At 40.3% G+C, this 20,243-nt stretch overlaps 1 protein-coding gene across 2 annotated transcripts in view; it reads right to left on the bottom strand.

Annotated features, from left to right (window-relative positions):
* The window catches only part of kmt2bb (lysine (K)-specific methyltransferase 2Bb), a 38,952-nt gene that overhangs the window by 15,583 nt on the left and 3,126 nt on the right, over positions 1 to 20,243 (bottom strand). For both annotated transcript variants that reach the window (XM_059338452.1, XM_059338453.1), the window contains exons 3-28: positions 16,604 to 20,149; positions 16,322 to 16,503; positions 16,046 to 16,165; positions 15,097 to 15,283; positions 14,491 to 14,722; positions 14,333 to 14,400; positions 13,317 to 13,565; positions 12,446 to 12,552; positions 10,965 to 11,090; positions 10,044 to 10,157; positions 9,731 to 9,877; positions 9,542 to 9,634; positions 9,075 to 9,192; positions 8,870 to 8,983; positions 7,121 to 7,305; positions 5,717 to 5,818; positions 4,017 to 4,127; positions 3,786 to 3,862; positions 3,022 to 3,245; positions 2,814 to 2,917; positions 2,528 to 2,665; positions 1,276 to 1,434; positions 1,072 to 1,189; positions 893 to 971; positions 280 to 440; positions 21 to 173 (exon numbers count right to left, since the gene is read on the bottom strand). In XM_059338452.1, coding sequence (XP_059194435.1) covers positions 21 to 173; positions 280 to 440; positions 893 to 971; positions 1,072 to 1,189; positions 1,276 to 1,434; positions 2,528 to 2,665; positions 2,814 to 2,917; positions 3,022 to 3,245; positions 3,786 to 3,862; positions 4,017 to 4,127; positions 5,717 to 5,818; positions 7,121 to 7,305; positions 8,870 to 8,983; positions 9,075 to 9,192; positions 9,542 to 9,634; positions 9,731 to 9,877; positions 10,044 to 10,157; positions 10,965 to 11,090; positions 12,446 to 12,552; positions 13,317 to 13,565; positions 14,333 to 14,400; positions 14,491 to 14,722; positions 15,097 to 15,283; positions 16,046 to 16,165; positions 16,322 to 16,503; positions 16,604 to 20,149 — 7,014 coding nt within the window. The remainder of the gene's footprint in view (positions 1 to 20; positions 174 to 279; positions 441 to 892; positions 972 to 1,071; positions 1,190 to 1,275; positions 1,435 to 2,527; positions 2,666 to 2,813; positions 2,918 to 3,021; positions 3,246 to 3,785; positions 3,863 to 4,016; positions 4,128 to 5,716; positions 5,819 to 7,120; positions 7,306 to 8,869; positions 8,984 to 9,074; positions 9,193 to 9,541; positions 9,635 to 9,730; positions 9,878 to 10,043; positions 10,158 to 10,964; positions 11,091 to 12,445; positions 12,553 to 13,316; positions 13,566 to 14,332; positions 14,401 to 14,490; positions 14,723 to 15,096; positions 15,284 to 16,045; positions 16,166 to 16,321; positions 16,504 to 16,603; positions 20,150 to 20,243) is intronic.

The raw sequence follows: 20,243 nt of genomic DNA, 5'->3' as shown, positions 1-20,243 counted from the left end.
TGTAAGAATGTATATTTCACCTGGGGATGGCAAAGGTCGGGACATTCCTCCAGCTGGTCTCCGAGGAATCTTTGACCTGGTACCGTGATCTGACTTGGGGGGAGGTCCTGGAATATATGTTTCCACCGTTGGGGGTTGGCATTCTGTCATTTCTGTCTCTTGGACTTCAGATTCTGGAGATTCATAAAAATGTTTAGCGAACTAGTACTATTTTCATCTTTAAATTTACAGTAAATCACTCCCTAAGGTACAGCAGTTTTTCAGCAGTAAAATACATACCAGGAAGAGGACAGGGGCTGTGAGCAATGGTGTGATTGTCTCCTTGGTCAGGCATCTCCTCCACAGGCTTCTCGGGGACAACAGGCCGAACCTCCCGCACTGTGCATGTATATTTGCACCGGCGCAAAGGATTAACTGTACTCCAGTACCAACGAGTACACCTTGTGGAGAAAACAGTGTTTCAAAAGTTGCCTTTTATTCCATGTGATTTATTCAGGGATCCACAATATTGATTTTCACAACTGATTCCTGTAATCAACAATAACCTACTTCTAATGGCTGATACAGAGAACGGATAATTTCACATTTATGCATTGTAAAAATTACTTTGTAGTTGCATCCTGAGGGGAAGAAATGCTAAAGTGTAGTGAGCAAAGACAGATTTGCATAAAAATTATTATTCCGTAACCAAATCTTACTGGCATCACAAAACTCAATATGATTATTTGATGATTATTTGTTGGCTATGCTATAATAATAACCAAAAATTAAATTTACAAACTGTAAATTACCTATTATCAGCCAATAGTTTATCAGTACATGATATACAATATATTGTGCATCCCTGCATTTATGTTCAATTAAACATTTAAAAAGGTAAAAGGGAACTTACTGAAAACCCACAGGAAACAGTTTTCCTTTGCTTGCTGAAAGTTCTGTCAGAACACCCAGTTGGTCTATCTGTAAGGAACCTGTGTAGTGACAAAGGGGATATCAATTAATTAAACATAATATCGTTATTTGTAAAAGCCAAGGGGTGAACAGAAAACCAGCTGAAAGAAAGGCACTTGCCAATCATCACGTTGATTAATTCTGGTTCCAGTCCAGTCAAGAACTTTCTGCGGGAGCTGATCCCCTCAAAATCCACATACACCCTGCGGTTCACTTCAAATTCTTGACCAGCTATCATCTGTACACAAAGAACACAAGTGATGCAAATAATGCAATCGGAATCAAATTGAACTGATACGGTCAGAGATTGATTTTGGAGTTTACCTTGCCACTGATGAGATGTCGGTGTTTGTAGCAATAGACCTTTTTATCCTCCTGGAACACACAGTGGCGGGATCGGGCGCACATGAAGTGATAGTTGCTCTGACAAGATGTCAGGCAGCAGCCCACTGTGGCTCCTGTCTGGTTGCAGCGTTCACACCGCTAAGAGGGGAAAAAGCAATCAATTATAAGATTGCATGCATACCTCATTATATTGTGTAGGAATACACACTGTTAAAGTAACGCAAGTACCGTATTTTCCGCACTATAAGGCGCACTGGAGTATAAGCCGCAGGTGTTTTAATGTTTAATTACCATATGTAAGGGTTCGTGCACAGAGGGGATTGTCGGGAAAGAGATGGCTGCTTGAGGAAGCTTCTTTTACAGCCAGATTGACTGTCTTTAACTTAAAAGCTGCATCATATGCATTTCTACGTTTGTTTTCCATAATGAGGGTTTGTGCATGAAAACTTCCTTTGCACAAACTATCTTGCTCTCATAATGTCGTTCTGTCTCTCGTTCTGTCTCTCGTACCACTCTCGGTTTCACTTTTACTTTTTCGCGCTACCCGTTTCACTCTTTTCCGGCGCCCTGCCAGATTGGCTCGGGGTCCTTCGTCTGCCGCCGATTACGTCACACAAAACGCTACGGCACGGCGACTCCGACAAACTAAGTAGCTTTCGACACAAATACACACAGACAAGTGAAAAATAGCTTAAAAGTATCTGAAGGACCCCGAGCCGACCTGGTACGTACACCTGCCTCCAGCTTTTCCTGCTGGAGCCCGCCGCTCCTCGCGGACCGGTCATAGAGCCCAGAGAGTTAAAGTTGGTGGACTGTAACCTGTAAAATCCATAGATTTATCTGTGGACACCTTTAAAAAAGGGCTTAAAACTTTTCTGTTCAGGGAGGCATTTTTAGGTTGTCCCTAGATGTTTTTATTTTGTCTCAGCATAATGTACTTTATTACCTGTGTCTTTTTTTTATCTACTGCTGATTTTAATGAGTTTTCTCTTTCTTGTTTCTGTAGCACTTTGAGATTTCTGTATGAAAAGTGCTTTACAAATAAAATGTATTATTATTATTATTATAGATTTAGGAGGTAACCTAGTGGCCGTTAGCTGTAAAAATCCATGGATTAGCCGCACCGTTATATAAGCCGCAGAATCGAAAAATGGGGGAAAAGGCGCGGCTTATAGTCCGAAAATGACGGTAATGATTTATGAGATTAGAGATTAGTAGATTAACAACCAACCATCAAGCGACCCCTGGTGACAGCACTGTGTACATGCAGTAGAGAGCCATTGTCCTCTTGGAACACCTCAGCTGACCACAGACAGCAGTTGACATGTGCCCACTCATTCTGGCCCAAGTACAGCAACCGGCCTGCTTCCTATAGAAAAAAGACAAGAAAAAACATTTGTAACCAATCAATACTGCATGTACAGTATTCACAGGCAGTTTACCCGTCAAGTTAGGTGTTGTTTTTTTTTTGCTATTTACAACGTACAATTAACTTTTCATTTTCATGGTTTACTCACATTCGGTTTGAGGTCTCCATATTTTTGGCACAAAGAGCACTGTCTCTCGTCATCCTTAGACCATCCAGTGTCTAAATCAGCTTTTGAGAGGCGGCCCCTTTTCCCTACAGAAAAAAAGTTCAGACTTAAAATACACTGCACAAGATTGAAAAAAATATATATATACAAGTAGCCAATTCTATTTAGCTCTTCAAATTGACAGCATTACCTTTGAATTTGAGGCTTACAGCCCTGCTGGTTTTGAAGTGGTTCCGGCTTGTCGGCTCCCCAGACAATGGAGAAAGTGCCTCCTCTTCCTTTACATCTAAGCTCTGGCCATTGTCCTCCTGAAGGAGCCCCAGCGGAGTCCTGGGAGAGAGCTCCTCCCTCTCCTGCCACTGGGCGTAAACATGCTCCGTTGTAGGAGGATGAACAGCCTGGGACAGCATCCCCCTGAAAGAAATCGACAGTTAAAAGCAAAGATATTTATTGTCATGTCATAAAAAAGAGCAGTGCCTATAGTTTGTACAGAATCATGATGAACTATCTCCAAAAAGTACTTCTTGAGTTGTTTTAAAATGTACAGTACAGGCCAAAAGTTTGGACACACCTTCTCATTCAATGCGTTTTCTTTTTTTTCATGACTATTTACATTGTAGATTCTCACTGAAGGCATCAAAACTATGAATGAACACATATGGAATTATGTACTTAACAAAAAAAGTGTGAAATAACTGAAAACATGTCTTGTATTTTAGATTCCTCAAAGTAGCCACCCTTTGCTTACTAGAATATAAGACATGTTTTCAGTTATTTCACACTTTTTTGTTAAGTACATAATTCCACATGTGTTCATTAATAGTTTTGATGAATCTACAATGTCAATAGTCATGAAAATAAAGGAAACGCATTGAATGAGAAGGTGTGTCCAAACTTTTGGGCTGTACTGTATGCTCATTATTATCATACAAACCAGTAAATGGTATTACTCACATGGGCAAGTCTTTGGTACAAGGGTTCCACACCTTTGGGTCTTGGCTGTTGAACCAATTAAATACTTCCTCAAGGAGCTAAAAACAAAAATAATATCAGTTAATTATAAATGCTAACTCGCCTACATTTCTAAAATGATTTACATTGGTTGACTTTGCAGTTTTGTACATCCCAAAATAATTTATTATAATAAATCAGTAATTTCTGCACTACTTTTTGGGCGTACAGCACCTTTAAATAGTAAGAGCGTGCCAGGGCAGTGGGCCTCTGCTCTTCTGGAAGATCCTCCTCTTGCTCAAGCCTCTTTCGCACAACCTGAACCACATCTTCATGGAACATTTTCTATAAAGAAAAACATTTTTTAGTATGCAGTTTTATATTTCGGTTTTCCCCATTACTGTACAGGTATGACGCCTTGCAGAACGAAACACTATTACTCATATGACCACACACTGTATCATGTGTTACAGTGGGAGGAGGTGATGATCTGTTGTTTTACTCCTCCTTTTAATTAATCATGCTGCATTTCCACTGCATCAGATGGCACAGCTCTACTCAACGTGCTCTTTTCTTGGTTTTCCATAACCAAAAGTTGTCTTTTGCTATTCTCAACCTTGGGGTCGGGACCCCAATTGGGGTCACGAGATGATTTCTGGGGGTCGCCAAATCATTTTGGAAGTCAGCTCTGTCTCCACTGTGTTAAAGTGTTCATGTGTTTTAGTCTTTTTGTTCATTTCATGTCTTTTTTTGGTCATTTCAGGGGGTTTTTGGTAATTCTGTGTCTTTTTTGGTCATTTAATGTCTTTTTTTGGTCATTTTGTGTCTTTTTTAGTCATTTTGTGTCTTTTTTTGGTCATTTTGTGTCTCTATTGATCATTTTGTGGTCAGTTTGTGTCTTTTTTTGGTCATTTTGTGTCTTTTTTGGTCATTTTGTTTCCTTTTTTTGGTCATTTTGTTTGTTTTTTGGGTGATCTGAACTGTGCGTATGAGATTCTGTTCAGTGAGCGGGGGTCGCGGACAACATGCATGTTAAATTGGGGGTCGCGACTCAAAAAGGTTGAGAACTACTGGGTTAGAGAGCATCGTCTGAGGCGAAACATTTAGCAAGTATATCGTTCACGTGTTGCCTCTACAGCAACCATCTGCACTCAGGGGATACCATCTGGAAAAATATTAAGGGAAAAATATTGGTACTAAAAATAGAGTGAGTCAAGACAAACAGAGCTGTACCGTGCAGTGGAAAAAAAACAGTCAGTGGCTTAATTTTAGGATACAAGTTTCATTTTTAAACTTTGGTTGTCAGCACTTCTTAATTTTCCTACGTGGCCAGATTTCTTTCATATCAGAAAGTCTAATTTTTGGATGCACAAGTTAAAACTACCGTCTCTAAAAATGTATTTGATGTGTCACAACGTCAATGTTATATACTGGTATTATTGTAATTTAGTGGTTTTAGGGTATCTCTCAATTCTTACTGAAATTAAGAAGTTAATATACAGTACAGGCCAAAAGTTTGGACACACACCTTCTCATTCAATGCGTTTTTCTTTATTTTCATGACTATTTACATTGTAGATTCTCACTGAAGGCATCAAAACTATGAATGAACACATATGGAATTATGTACTTAACAAAAAAAGTGTGAAATAACTGAAAACATGTCTTGTATTTTAGATTCCTCAAAGTAACCACCCTTTGCTTACTAGAATATAAGACATGTTTTCAGTTATTTCACACTTTTTTGTTAAGTACATAATTCCACATGTGTTCATTAATAGTTTTGATGAATCTACAATGTAAATAGTCATGAAAATAAAGGAAACGCATTGAATGAGAAGGTGTGTCCAAACTTTTGGCCTGTACTGTACATAAAGGCCCATAAACTCAGACCACGTAAGTGTTCAGACAGACAGTGAATAAGATGTACTCACCAATGTAGTATAAAGGCCTTTGTCGAACTTCTTGCCTACAGCCCGGAGGTCACAGGCTGGCTGTCCTTCTATTCCAATGTCAGGATCAACCAACTTTTCACACTGCAGCAAAAACCAAACATATTTGTAAAGATGAATTTCACAAGTTTCAATCCCACATCAATACTAAAACAGAATATTAGCGTATTTTCCGGACTATAAGTCGCAGTTTTTTTCATAGTTTGGCCGGGGGTGCGACTTATACTCTGGAGCGACTTATGTGTGAAATTATTAACCCATTATTACCGGTATATCGTTTCACATGTTATTTTCACACTAAACCGCCAGAGGGCGCTCTAGGCCGAGTATGAGGATGAGTCTGACGTAAGCGACGTAGAAGAAGAAGCCGCATCTTCTACCTCCGGAGTTAGCGGAGTTGTTTAAAAGTGACACCGAGGATGAAGATTTCATTGGATTTTAGTTATTTGGAGTGACACGGATGGTTTGGTAAACTTCTTAGCATGTTATTTATGCTATAGTTATCTGAATAACTCTTAATATGTTATGTTAACATACCAGGCACGTTCTCAGTTGTGTCATGTAATGTAAGCATACCGTACAATTATTCAGCCTGTTGTTGCCTCTATTCTATTTTTATTTTAAATTGCCTTTCAAGATGACATGTCTGTTCTTGGTGTTGGATTTTATCAAATAAATTTCCCCCAAAAATGCGACTTATACTCCAGTGCGACTTATATATGTTTTTTCCTTCTTAATTTAGCATTTTATGGCTGGTGCGACTTGTACTCCGGAGCGACTTATAGTCCGGAAAATACGGTAAATAAGTAAAAAGTAACATGAACTCCATCATGAACACATCATGTGACCATCACCTCAAGAGAAAAAAAATAAAAAAAAAACTTTTTCCGGAGAAACACAAAACCACCGAAGAAGAAAAAAAACTCCGTCAGCGAAAAGAAAAACAATGCAGTACCTTAAATTAATGTCAGTTGGTGATTGCAATATGTCAACCAAGGGGAAAACTGCTCCGGGAGTTTTTAAGAATCTTATCCAGTGGAAAGGGGCCAGCCACAGAGGAAATCCGCTCCGGGAAACTACCGGTATCCAGGGACAAGGTACAGGGGTTTCGGCCGTTAGTGGGAGAACGAGGCGCATGAAGATTAAGCTATTCCACTGCCTCTATCCTATTAAGCTTGGGAGCTCCGACATATTTAACCGGCAACCGGCAACCGACATCCGCCATGACAGAGAGGGACGGGGATTTAAGAACTTCCGCCATTTACGCCAGGGCAAATCGGCGCCGCACACATCTCTAGTGGGTGGATATGAGGGCGTGGACAAGCTGGCTGTCACAATGTGTCATGTTACATTAGATTCCAAATAAAAGAGAGTTAAGTGTCATACCTGTGAGCAGGCAACAAGGTGCTGGGTGAGGGTGGAGGAGAGCAAGCAGGCCAGCACCTTCTCCACCCCCGCTCTGAGCTCGATGTAGAGCAGCTCTCTCCAGGCGCTGGGCTGAGTCACGCTGCATGGCCGACAGGAATACACAACACTCTCTGGCAAACTGGACAAGATCTCATACAGCTCATCTGAAATTATTCAACAAAACAGGAAATCAGCAAATGAATTTCTGACCAAAATAAATAATATATAGTATGTAGTACAGCTGTTCTCAACCTTGGGGTCGGGGACCCCAGTTGGGGTTACGAGATGATTTCTGGGGGTCGCCAAATCATTTTGGAAGTCAGCTCTGTCTCCACTGTGTTAAAGTGTTCATGTGTTAATGTGTTTTTGATAATTTTGTGTCTTTTTTGGTAATTTTGTGTCTTTTGTTGGTAATTTTGTTTCCTTTTTTTGGTCAATTTGTGTCTTTTTTTGTCATTTTGTGTTTTTTTTTAGTAATTTTGTGTCTTTTTTTAGTAATTTTGTGTCTTTTTTAATCATTTTGTGGTCAATTTGTGCCTTTTTTGGTTATTTTTTGTTAATTTTGTGTCTTTTTTGTCATTTTGTGTCTTTTTTTGTCATTTTGTCTTTTTTTTTTTCAGTAATTTTGTGTCTTTTTTTAGTAATTTTGTGTCTTTTTTAATCAATTTGTGCCTTTTTTGGTTATTTTTTGTTAATTTTGTGTCTTTTTTGTCATTTTGTGTCTTTCTTGGTCATTTTGTGTCTTTTTTTGATCACTTTGTGTCTTTTTTTAGTCATTTTGTTTCTTTTTTTGGTCATTTTGTGTCTTTTTTTAGTCATTTTGTGTCTTTTTGTGGTCATTTCGTTTCTTTTTTGGGTGATCTGAACTGTGCGTGTGAGATTCTGTTCAGTGAGTGGGGGTCGCGGACAACATGCATGTTAAATTTGGGGTCGCGACTCAAAAAGGTTGAGAACTACTGATGTAGTAGACCAGGGGTCTGTAACCTTGACTAACAAAAGAGCCATTATTGGCCAAAAGAATGGAGCCACAAACTTATTTTGAGCCCAACATTAAAGATAAAACAGCCTAACTAAGTCTAAATGAGCCTATCAAAATGACTAACAGGCCATAATGAGCATTTATTAATATGAAGAGCGAGCAGCGAAGGCCAAAGTGCAAATAAGAGGCTGGACACCAAAGAAATATCTCAGGAAATTTGGAATTGAAAGCTCGCCGAGCTAGAAAAACTCAAAACTAGACATGAAGTTAACAAAATGTTGAGGTTAAGGCACCGGGCCGTAGACTTTCATAAGTTATGATGCAGATTTTAGTTGAGTTTTTAATGTCATGCCACATATTAGCTGCACATGTTTACAACTGAAGAATACAAATTCCAATGGGCCACCGCCAATGATAAATAAAAATAAAAATGTAAAGAAATCAGTATTCATTTCGTATAATTGTTTTGTCACAGACACAGGGAGCCACTGCAGACGGCCTGAAGAGCCACATGTGGGTCCGGAGCCTCAGGTTGACTACCCCTGTCATAGACTGTGTGTGCTTATATATCAGCAAATATTAGGGAATAACAGGTAAAATTGGTATTAGATAACCTCTTTTGGGCTATTATTCTTCCTTCTCATTTCATTTTTTGCTATTAAAAGTGCCCTGTTTTTTCTTTTAAGTTATTTTGAACCTCAGCTTTGATACCATCACTTATCCTCAAGAAGATACAGAATAAAAATTACCTGTTAGATCCTCACACTTGGCATGTACCCAGTGGTTACAGGTGCCACACTGCATCATCTGACTGTCATAGTCATTGTCCTCGTAGCACTTGAAGCAAATTGGACAGTAGTTACCTGGTGAGAGAAACGATTAGCCTCAACATGGATCAGGAATGCTAGCAGATGATAAAGAAGCTAACAGGTCATTTATCAATTCACCCCTCACCCAGTTCATAGAGTTTTGAACAGTCTGGACAGAGTCCTTTGTCGTGGTTCCAGTCAGTGTCCCAACTTTTCCCCGGTGTGACACCACAGCTTTTACACCTGATGCATGTCATACAAACCTGCACAGAAACCAGAATATAAGACCAAAAATACAGGGTTTGTATAGCTTTAGAGGAGTAATATCTAAGCACTTTTAAACCAAAAACATCACAAATCTCAAAGCCTTTAGCAACACATCAGAATTGTTACTATAAATGCAATTGTGAAAAAACTTTACAGACTTCATTTATACCCCACAGCAGGCAATGTTTATCCTCACTCAATTTTACCAGCAGTTCTTACAAATTTGATGGCATGTTTTTGCTTAAGCTTTTTAAATGTTTGCTTATTTCCAGTTCTCCATTTTCCAAACCTTCCAGACTTTGTACAAACCCTGAATAATAAATAAACATGAAAAGTGAAACCTACCCAAGCTTTCCTCTTCTTGTTTTGCTTTGGATAGTTGGGCCCCAGACAGGAAGTATGATAACAGTTCTGGCATCGTTCACACTCCAACAACGGCTGGCAAAGACATGAAAAATGTAATGCTTAATGGATGAACATAACTTATACTGAGAAGTAATATATAGCGAGACAAGCCAAAACAGCCGGATGTACCTTTGAGTGCTTGTTTTTCCTGCCGCACACATGGCAGAACTTGCAGCGACGACAGCACCAGTTTTCCTTGTTCTCTTCAGAAGGGCGGTCCGCTGGTTCAAGGCAAAACTGGTGGTAGGGCTCACAGCATACTTGGCAATATAGCATCTGCAAAACAAAATTTTAAAATTGCTCTCAAATGATATATAAACATCCCAACCCGATGAGATTCGTATTTTTCGTTTATCTGTATCGTTTGGTGTTCAAATGGTAGTGAAGCCAAAGAAACAGATCAACTATATTGAAATAGACTCTAAATGTATTAATAAGTTACCTCGTGTTGCCCTTTACTGGCACAAAGGAAGCAGACGTAGGGTGGCATAAGCGATGCAGAGGTCAATATACTTAAGCCACCCATATTCCAGACATTGTCCAAAGTACAGTCCTCCTGAAAATAAAGACATTGTGCACACAACATGATTAAGAGCTGAGAAAAGTCTCTGCTGACCGATACATGTTGTTGTATCAGTGTGAGTGGGTTTACATTTTAAGTTCTGACAGAAGGGGTAAAGTGAACTGTAAGTCTTAATGCATCATTATACATCTGTTCAAATGTGTCACTGAATTGAAACTTATAATTAACGAATCACTGACCTCTAGTGGACAAAAGTAATAATGGTGTGTGAACTACTGAATGGTTATAATGTCCTACATATCTGAGTTTGTATAAAAGATGATAAGATGGAAAAGATCAGATGTACCCTCAACGGTTCCACTAACAGATTCCACAAAACCTGGGACCCTCTAATAACTTATGTGAACAATTTACCTGGCCTGGAACTGGAATTCTGAATGATTACACCTGCCCTTGAACAATCCTGTAACATGAAGTATTAGGTGCACTTGTTGTTGTTTCGTTTTGTTTTTGTTTGTTTTTCTCCTCTTGTCTTTTCCTGTCTGTTGTCTATTACAAGTTTGTCACGCTGATTTTGAGCTTGATCTGTCTCTGTTTGTTTTCAGGATTGTTTTTTGGTGATTATTTGTAAAACAGAGAATATGATTGTTTTGTATGAAAATTGAAAAATCACAAATAAAGTGTTAAAAAAAAAAAAAAAGATGATAATTGCTTTTCTGTGGAATGAATACAACAAATACAATATTTAACCCCAATCATAGTACATTATTGCCAAATGATGTGGCTCATTTAAGAAGTGTTTATATCACAATATGTGTCATGCACTGTAAAGTGACCTACCTTGAAGTCAACCCTGATTTTGTAAGTAGGTTTAGAAGACTCAACCTCTCGCTGCTCAAACCCATGAGCCAGGGCAGCCAGGACGCTGGGGGGCGTCTGCTCCGAGGGAGCCTGAGAGGAGAGACCCTGAAAGACAACCAGAAGATGAATGACGGCAGGAATGGATTCATGTGATTCACTTGCTTACGTCTGTTGGTCAGCAAGGATGCTCATCATCTTCATTCATATTTCCCATTCCACAGTATTCACTCATACATTTAGTATGTAATATAGAGCAACAATGAGAGATTATGTACTTATAGAACTGATTTTACATCCAAGTAACACCTTTATGGCTTGTTCCATTAATTAATAGATTATTACTTTTTATGTCGTGTTTACGTTTATTCACATTATTTTGATCATGGTCATCAGATAGTTTGCTGAAGACTGCTCCTTTTAAACTTTCTTGATATTGTCTGCACTTTCAACAATCTCGACCGGCATCAGAAACTTTTTTTAAAAAGGTACCACTAGCTATGGCATAGGATACAGTGAAGCTAAGGCAGTTTTGTGTGTACGCTCCATAATTATGATGGAAAGGCTCAGACACAGCGAACCGACATCTAAGAACTATGCAGGTGGAGGCTGATTGTTGTATCGTTAGTTTCTGGGACAAAAAGCTGCACTTGAAAACACCACAAAGACATCAACCAACAGCCAACTAGCATGTACTTTCTGCCCCTGAGCGAGAGGAATTAGCTCTCCAGACCAGAAGGAGGTAGCAATCAGTAGGCAAGCATCGTTCAAACGGCACATTGGAGCACCCATGACTGCAAATATACTGATTTTTATGATCACACATGAAACAAACCAACATTTGCAGACCATTCACAAAGACCAAATCCAAACGCTAAATTGGCAGAAAAGCTGCAGACAAGGACTGACTTTAGCAAATTGTGCAGAACACCTCACAGAAACTAGGGATATATACTAGGGCTGTCAATGAGTATTCAGTGACAGCTCTAGTATATGGTTCTTGTGAAATGGATGTGGCAGAGCATTGACACAAAATGATGCAAATGAGGACAAAAAAGTTCAGGAGTGTAGTAGAGAGTGAGGCTATTTAAGACACCACAATATTATTCACCTTAGTTGAAGAGTAGCTAAACATGAACTGGAACTACTTGCTTCATGAATTTATTTTGGAAAGTTAAAACTGCAGAAATAGACCTCATGTCCTGGATTTTGCGAAAAAGGAACAGGAAGGAATGAGGGGCATTCTCAGCTACACCATTTCAAAAGTTGGCAGTGTAATATCCCTGCATTAGTGTCATAGGCTGGTGGGAACGTGTTATAAATCAATCAACGCAGCATGCTCCTTCTGGCCAGCACACTAATTGTGTGATGAATCAAATGAAACACAAGAGAATACCGCCACAAATACAAGTTGTGCGTATGAATGTGATCCAACCGACCAGCACTGATCAAATCAAACTCACCTTCTCAGGTTTACGTCGAACAGATGGAACGCGGTGTGAACTGGACTTTCGATGCCTGACTTCTTCATCTGAAATGTCTCCGAGGAATCCATCCAATGACACAAAGTCTTTAGAAGGCAGGGAAAAAACAAAATACATTATTAAGAGGCATTTAAAAAAAAGCTAGAGAATCATTACTAGCAAAAATATATTTTAGTTTAGAGAAAAGACAACCGTCCTACATTATATATGCGCAGATATACACTACCGGTCAAAAGTTTTAGAACACCCCAATTTTTCCATTTTTTATTGAAATTCAAGCAGTTCAAGTCAAATGAACAGCTTGAAAGGGTCCAAAGGTAAGTGGTGAACTGCCAGAGGTAAATAAAAAAAGGTAAGCTTAACCAAAACTGAAAAATAATGTACATTTCAGAATTATACAAGTAGGCCTTTTTCAGGGAACAAGAAATGGGTTAACAACTTAACTCTATGGAGTCTTGGGCTATTTTGTCCATTTTTGAACTCTTTTCATGTCTTTGTAAGTCATTTTGTTTCTTTTGGTGTCTTTTTTGTCATTTTGTGTCTTTTTTTTTGGTCATTTTGTGTCTTTTTTTAGTCCTTTAGTTCAACATAAAATGTGATTTTGAATCTTTTTTTTACTTTCAAAACACTATCATGCTCAATAAAGAATTTTAAATGTTGCAAATGTGCATTAATTTCAGAGTACACTGAGACATTAAACTGCATCATTTTCAATTAAATTCTGGAAAAGTTGGTGTGTTCTAAAACTTTTGACCAGTAGTGTATATTGTCAGTGGTGTTGAAATAAAATTCTGTAGATTTAGATCATGAATGAAGCATCTTCTGTCCGGCATGTCGTTCCTGAGTTTACCGTTGCTAAAGCGGGATCCAGTGCCTCTTCTCCTGGCTGGCGAGCTTGAGACAGCTTTGTCATCCAGATCAGAGTCGTAGTCCACCAGGTCAAAGTAGACGCGAGGTTTCACAACACGCTTTGGCTGCTTCCTTACTGACGGACTGTGGTCGTCTCCCTGTTGACCAGATGGTGAGTCAGCAGCCTCGTTCCCTTCATCATTACTCGAATGACCCCCGCTGAGGGAGGATCGCCGTCGCTTCGAGGCACCTTTTAAAAAAAGAGGCAGCATGTCAGCAACACACTGAAAGCTATGGAAGTGTTACGGTGTGTTCAGACCGGACGCGTAGCGAATATTTTGCGCGACAAGATTACATACAAAGTCAATGCAAACACGCGAAAAGACACAAAGACGCAAATTTTTGCCGGCGGCGCGAATCGCGGGTTTCGCGCGACGCGAATGCCGCGATTGACGCGGCGCGAATGAAACAACGCGAATTCGCGTGAGTTCAATAAATTCAACTTTGCCGAAATATTCGCGTGACGCTGTGTCGGGACAGCCTATCAGCATTGAGATTCTGGACGACAGTGACGTCATGTATCCCGGGAACCCGCCTATTCCGGAAAAATGGAGGAGAAACTTATTGTTGCGGTCTGTGGGCTTCCCGAGCTTTGTGACACATCATCGCCCTCCTAACGCAACCGGAACCATAAAGATCTTGCCTGGAGGAGGGTGAGTGAGGTCACCGGTCTGCCTGGTAAGTTGTGACAATGTGATTTCAGCTATCTGTTGTCCGACGGCGTGTTTTCCGACGTATCTCGGACTTCCAGAGCAGGTACAGGGACGCTATGCTTGTCATGGTTGATGACAGAATGAAATGGAGGAAATTATTTGGCGCTAAATAGTCTCTTGGGCGAAAATTCGCGAGTAAATTCAACTACTCGCGCGAGTAACGCGACGCGGAAATTCGCTACGCGTCCGGTCTGAACACACGGTTAGAGCAAACAGAGCTTGCATGCTGAAGTGAAATAATTACCTTTGGGTGCCGTTCTTCCACTTAGTCTGCGTGCCTTTCTCTCTTCAATTTGATCACATCTCTTATACCTTATGGTAAAAAAAAAACAGACTTTTAATTATTTTGAAACACAGTGATGAGCTCCACTATGACTAAGAATTAAGTAAATGGTAACTTACACACAACATTGCCGTTTGGTATTGGGACCACCAAACTTGGGTTTGTCGAGGCAGTTCATGCACCTGCCACAATCATCCTCGTGGTTGCAGCCTTTGCAGACTCCACACCTCCGAGAGCGATACCCAAAAGGCCCGAGTCCTTTCCGCTTCACAAAATTTGTTGGCTTCTTGACCTTAGTGACCTTTGGATCTGACAACCCAGGACTGTCTGATTCAGAAGGAGACCCAATATCTGCAACAACAATAGACATTCATCCATTAATTAGCAAAGTGGCTTTGTCATTTGTCTTTCAAATGCTTTTAAAAATACTTTGGCGGCACTAATTTTGGTTCGGACATTGACTTGCACTCAGTAATTAATATCTGGCCACTCAAAAATGTTCTCATGAGCACAAAGATCAAATGCTGGACATGGGCAACTAAAACACAGGAGTGTAACAAATGTCAGCTAAAAGAAACTCCATCAGCCGCCAAGACTGAGAAGTTGAAACTAGTCCTATCACTACATCTACTTTTAATACTGCTGCTGCAAAGTCAAAGTCAAGTTTTATGAATAGATCTCATTAAACCAAATGCAGAAAGTCCAGCAAATCAGTTTACACCTACCTTTCGGGATAGCTGAAGGGGAAATGCCAGTTCTTTCATGCAGAGGCAAGGCGCTAAGTCTGGGAATGTCGTCTGGTACCAAGGCTCTCGGCTGCCCCAGGACCACTGATGCAGCACGACACACATGCTTGATACGAGGTCCTCCTGCTCTACGGAACTCCTGGCACAGGGGAGAAATGACCTGCAGCTGGGACAACCAAAATATAAAATGTGATCAAGATAGAAGCACTGATGGAAAGTAGGGGTGGGCGATATGGCCCTAAAAGAATATCACGATATTGCAGGCATTTTTTGCGATAACGATATTCTTGCAGATATTAGGAGATACCTAAAAAGGTTTAGAAAATGTATAAATAAATACAAATCTAAAATGTAGTGTGAAGTGCAAATCTCAACAGTTGCCAAATACAAAGAAATTACTCTCGACTCTTGAGTATAAGCAAATAATAAAAATAACCATTTAGGGGTTCCGGGGGCATATTTTAATGAAATATTGTAAAGGTGAAAATAAAGGTTCTTATATGTTTTATTTAAGGCATCTTATTTTGACAGTCTTCTTGTAAATTCTGTGGCGGATTCTCTTAACACACTGTGCTCTTATTTTGAAAGCTGCAAAACAACTTTAACCACTTCATCAAGAAGTAGGAATGTTGCCAATATCATGATATGCATTTTTTTTTAACCATAAAAAAAAAATATCAATATTATCGTGAACAATACGATATGGCACACCCCTAATGGAAAGAGGCTGGAATCGATAGAGAAATTATTTTAACATCTGAATCATTGGTCATACATTTCAGTAAAGTACTAGAAGCAAAGCGCCTTTGCTCTTGCTAAGTTTGCAACCATAGCTGAAGGTAAATTAACAACAATAAATCAGTAAAAAAAGGGACATAAATGAGATCCGTACTTGGATCACCTCGAGCCTATTGATTGGTACACTTACTTGTCCTTGAGGCGGCTCTGTCTTGACTGGAACATCTGCATCGACCTGAACCCTCTGTTTCCTCCTTTGTCTCTTGGAGGACACATCTCGAGACCTGGCGCCAGCCGGGCCAGACAGCAGCTACAGGGTTAACAAGCAAAAGCAAGGCATCAGTAACCGTTTATTAAAAAAAGACAGCACTTGTGGAGGTATTCCTCATTTATGACAGGCTCTATTACATAGGCGTTATCTAATAATGTGACAGAAGTGATGTGCATGTGGACATTATGACCGTACCCCAGACGACTTAAGCTGTTTCTGCTGGTCGATCTTAATGAGCTGGACCTTGGCTTTCCTGAGGAGATTGAGCATTCGTTTATTTGCACCAGTGAGGCGTGATCTTTGTGATGCTCCCTTCTCTGCAGATCCAGGAATATCGCCTTCACCTGCACCTGAGTTCTGTTCTGTTCGCAGCACTCCTGTAGATATAAAGTAATATATGCCAAATATCTTGTCTATTATATGTAATAAAACAAATGTCATTAAATAATCTGATGCTTTACAAATAATTTTGCTTACCTGAGTGAAGCTGGGAAGTGTCTTTCCCTGCTGAATCTTTCCTGGGCTGAAGGGCAAGGGACTTGGAGTTCATAGTCCTAACACACACAGAAACTTTTCTCACAACTCCGGGAGAATCAAGGTCTTCGATCTTAAGCTTGGATTTGCCTTTCTCTGCGATTGTATTCCGTTGCCTAAGACTGATGCTCATGGCCTCATCATCAAGTCCTTCTGCTAAGTCAACAGGAGGCTGAGGATGTTTACTCACACTATCCATCTCAGGTGTGTTTTTGCTTTTGGGAAGTCCCATTTGCGCCTTCTTTAGCCTTTGATAGATCTTGAGGTGAGCTGCTTGTTTATTAAACTTGGGGGAACATTTCTTTTTTGGGGCCTCCAGCAGGTCAGAAGATGTTTCTGTGGGCTTCTCAGCTGGTGTAGATAAAAACAGATCCTCACATTTGTCCTCAGAAGTTTTGTCCAGTGTATACACTTCCTCGCTCGGCTCTTCAGGCACATGCCACTTGAAAGTAGAGTTCTTTAGAAGAGACTTCTTCTTCTCAACTTTGCCACTTTTTCTCTCAGAAAATAGGCTGTTGTCTATATCTATATTGCCATCAAGGTCCTGAGCAGAAAACAGATCAACATCCAACTGAGCTTCACTCAATATGTCCTCCTCGTCAATGGGCAGGATGGGGGATATTGCTCTGCCTGTCCCATCATCTCGCCTCTTCCCCGGGCGTATTTGCAAACCCAGTTGTAAACCCTTCTTTGGTGAGTTTCTTCGGGGCAATACCGACATTCCAGCGTCATCCATAAACCTTTGAGGAGTCTTGATCACTCGTGAGGATCTGGCACTTACAACGGGCATGATGAAGTGCTTGATGTTTTTCACAAACTTTGATTTACCAGGCTGGGCATCTACAACATCTGCAGATCCCCGGTCGACTAATGTGTCAGTTTCTTCCTGTTTCAAACCATCGTTGTCAAGCCCTAATTCCATCAACTTAGAAATTATTTTAGACTGTGGTTTTGGCCTTTTAGACCCAATAAAATTAAGGCCTGGTGGTCTCTTTTTGCACTTTTTCACTCCAAAAAGTTTGGGGCTTGGGGTTGGTGAGATAGCTGCCAATGAGGTGGAAATGTCACTGTTGCCCTCAAAAATGTCCTGGCCTTCTGGTGATTTAAGTGGAGCAAACTTCCCGTCTCTGCTCCTGTGCCTGTGTTTCTGACGCTGCCCAATCAAACTTTTACGCTTCTTTTTTACTTTTTTGAGAGACTTCCTTTTTAATCGTGGTGTTTTTGGAGCGCTTGCTTGACTTTCTTCCATCACAGATGGTTGACTATCTATCAACTGAATGTCGGTTTCCTCTTTTACCGGTGGCTGTATCTGCTCTTCTTCCACTGACAGTGTGTCCTGTTTTGCCTCGGGCGGCGTACAATCTTTTGTTTCCGACTGAATAACTTCTGTTACTAAAGGTTGAGTATCTTCCTTTAGCACAGACTCTGTGATAGTAGCTTCAACTGTAGCCAACTCTGTGCTGACAGCAGTTTCAGTTTCGGAGAGAACAGCCTTCTTCTTCTGAACAGACCTCTTTTTCCCTGGTTTATTATTTCTACATCTTCTAGGTTTGGAAGGCACAGGCAATGGGTTGGCCTCTTTGACCGGTGGTTCTACCTCATTCTCCATCTTCTGTGGAGGAACCTCAACTGGCACAGGTGAGGGATCATCAGCGACCTTTGAGGAATCCTTGTCAGGAACTTCAGTGGAGTTTACATTCACCTCAGTCACCTGCGAAGGGTCCTCAGCCAAATCCTGAATGGAGTTTTTAGGAAGACCATGTGAGCTTGAATCTTCAGCAGAAGCCTGAAAAGGATCTTCAGCAGGCAGCTGCAGCGTATCATCGTCCTGTGGACTCGTTCGAAGCCTCCGTTTCGGAGTGGTCACTGGCTTATGACTGACAGACTTTGTTTGTGGTGAATCAAAGCTTGATGTCCTCCTTCTAAGTCTCCTAGTTGGCGTAACTTCAGTGTCCAGACATGATGATTTTTCCTCGGTAACTTCACTTAGATCTTTCAGAATATCCTCTTTCTTTTCAGACACAGGGCTAACTTGTTGAATTAAAAAGGATGGCTTCGAGCTTTTATGTTTCCCAGGAGAGGAGACCTTTTTAATCTGGAGAGGTGGAACTTTCCCGCAATCCATTTTAGTAATTTCTTGCAGAGGTGTTTCATTTGCATGTTCTACCTCAACTTCCACCTGTAAAGTGGAATTTTCTTCAATTGACGCATCAGCCTTGTTTTGGGAACACTTTTCATTTTCTTCCAAGCTTTTACTCTCCTGTGGGACTGCGTTATCCAGTTTTGATTTTTTATCCATCTCATTGGAACTCTTGTTGACACTGGTGTCACAGAAAGTGGACTGATCCACTTCACTCACAGTCTTCTCTGTTACTTTGACAATGTTTTCAGCACCATGTGTCTGACTTTCTCCTTTCACTAATATTAAAGCCCAGACAAATTTTTTTCTATGTTTTTTCTTTCGAGATGAGTTCTTCCCACTGGCCTGTGCATCATATTTTGGGTTTCTGATTTTTATCAACTTTAAACTTGGGATCAGTATTTCTTCATTTTTCAAACTGTCACTGGATTGCACAGATAAATGATCAGTGCCTGTGAGTGAGGAACCATTGTTTTCTGGCACTGTAGCATCCTTATTCAGCCTCTTACTTTGCCTTCGTCTGTCACTTTTTGCCGATGGTCTTGTCTCCGCTGTTTTAGAAACTTCTGGCTTTGACTCCACCAGAATGGCATCACTTTTACTCAGACTTTCTGGTTCAGTCACACTGTCTGATACTTTTTTAGTGAGTGGGTTAGTAACTCTATTGCTCCTCCGAATAACGTTTTGAGTAACTTCAGAAACTTGCTCTGACACTATTTCCTTGCATTTTAATTTCTTTGCATTTGTTTTTGGCTCCACAGTCCCACTCTCTTTTACAGTGTCCAATTGATCGGTTGATTTTCTCTCTTTTGATTTTTGGTCATCAACCACAACTTTGGCGCTAGTCTGGCAGACAGGCTCTGCTGTCTTTGAAGCAGATCTCCCGCGCCTTCTTGAAGGTACAGTCCCCCCTCCCTTATCTTCTGTGCCATGTTTATCCTCATGAGGTTCAGTTTTTAATTTGACATGAGCACTTGAAATCTGGTCGCCCTGAATGTCCTTGGCTTTAGGCTGATCCTGGATTCCTTTTATCTTCAACTTTTTTGCAGATTTTTTATGAGGCTCCTTTACTGTTTTCATTTTCTTTTTGGCCACCAACTTTATAGTAATCCTTGGTGCTGCTGATGAAGCTGCACTTTTAGTGGACTGTCGATCCAAAGCGTTTTTTCCTTTTGAACCTTTTCTTTTCGGATCCTTTGCAGGCTCTGCTTCAGGAGATAAGCCATGTGTTTCCTCCAGAGATTTTACATCCTTTACAGGATCAGGTGGGGTAATATCCGCCTCCACTGCTGGCGTTTTAAGCGGTAGCTTTTCACTTCGTCGTTTAGATTTTGTGTTAACAGCATTACCTGTAAAAACAAAAAAATTCCTTTAAATATTACAAAATCCATGGCTCCTCCAGTGAAGCAAAATTCAGAATAGTACACTCATTTATATTGTGTT

Source organism: Centropristis striata, chromosome 8 (genome assembly GCF_030273125.1).
Source record: "Centropristis striata isolate RG_2023a ecotype Rhode Island chromosome 8, C.striata_1.0, whole genome shotgun sequence".
Lineage (NCBI taxonomy): Eukaryota > Metazoa > Chordata > Actinopteri > Perciformes > Serranidae > Centropristis > Centropristis striata.
This window is presented reverse-complemented; position numbering and strand designations above follow the sequence as displayed.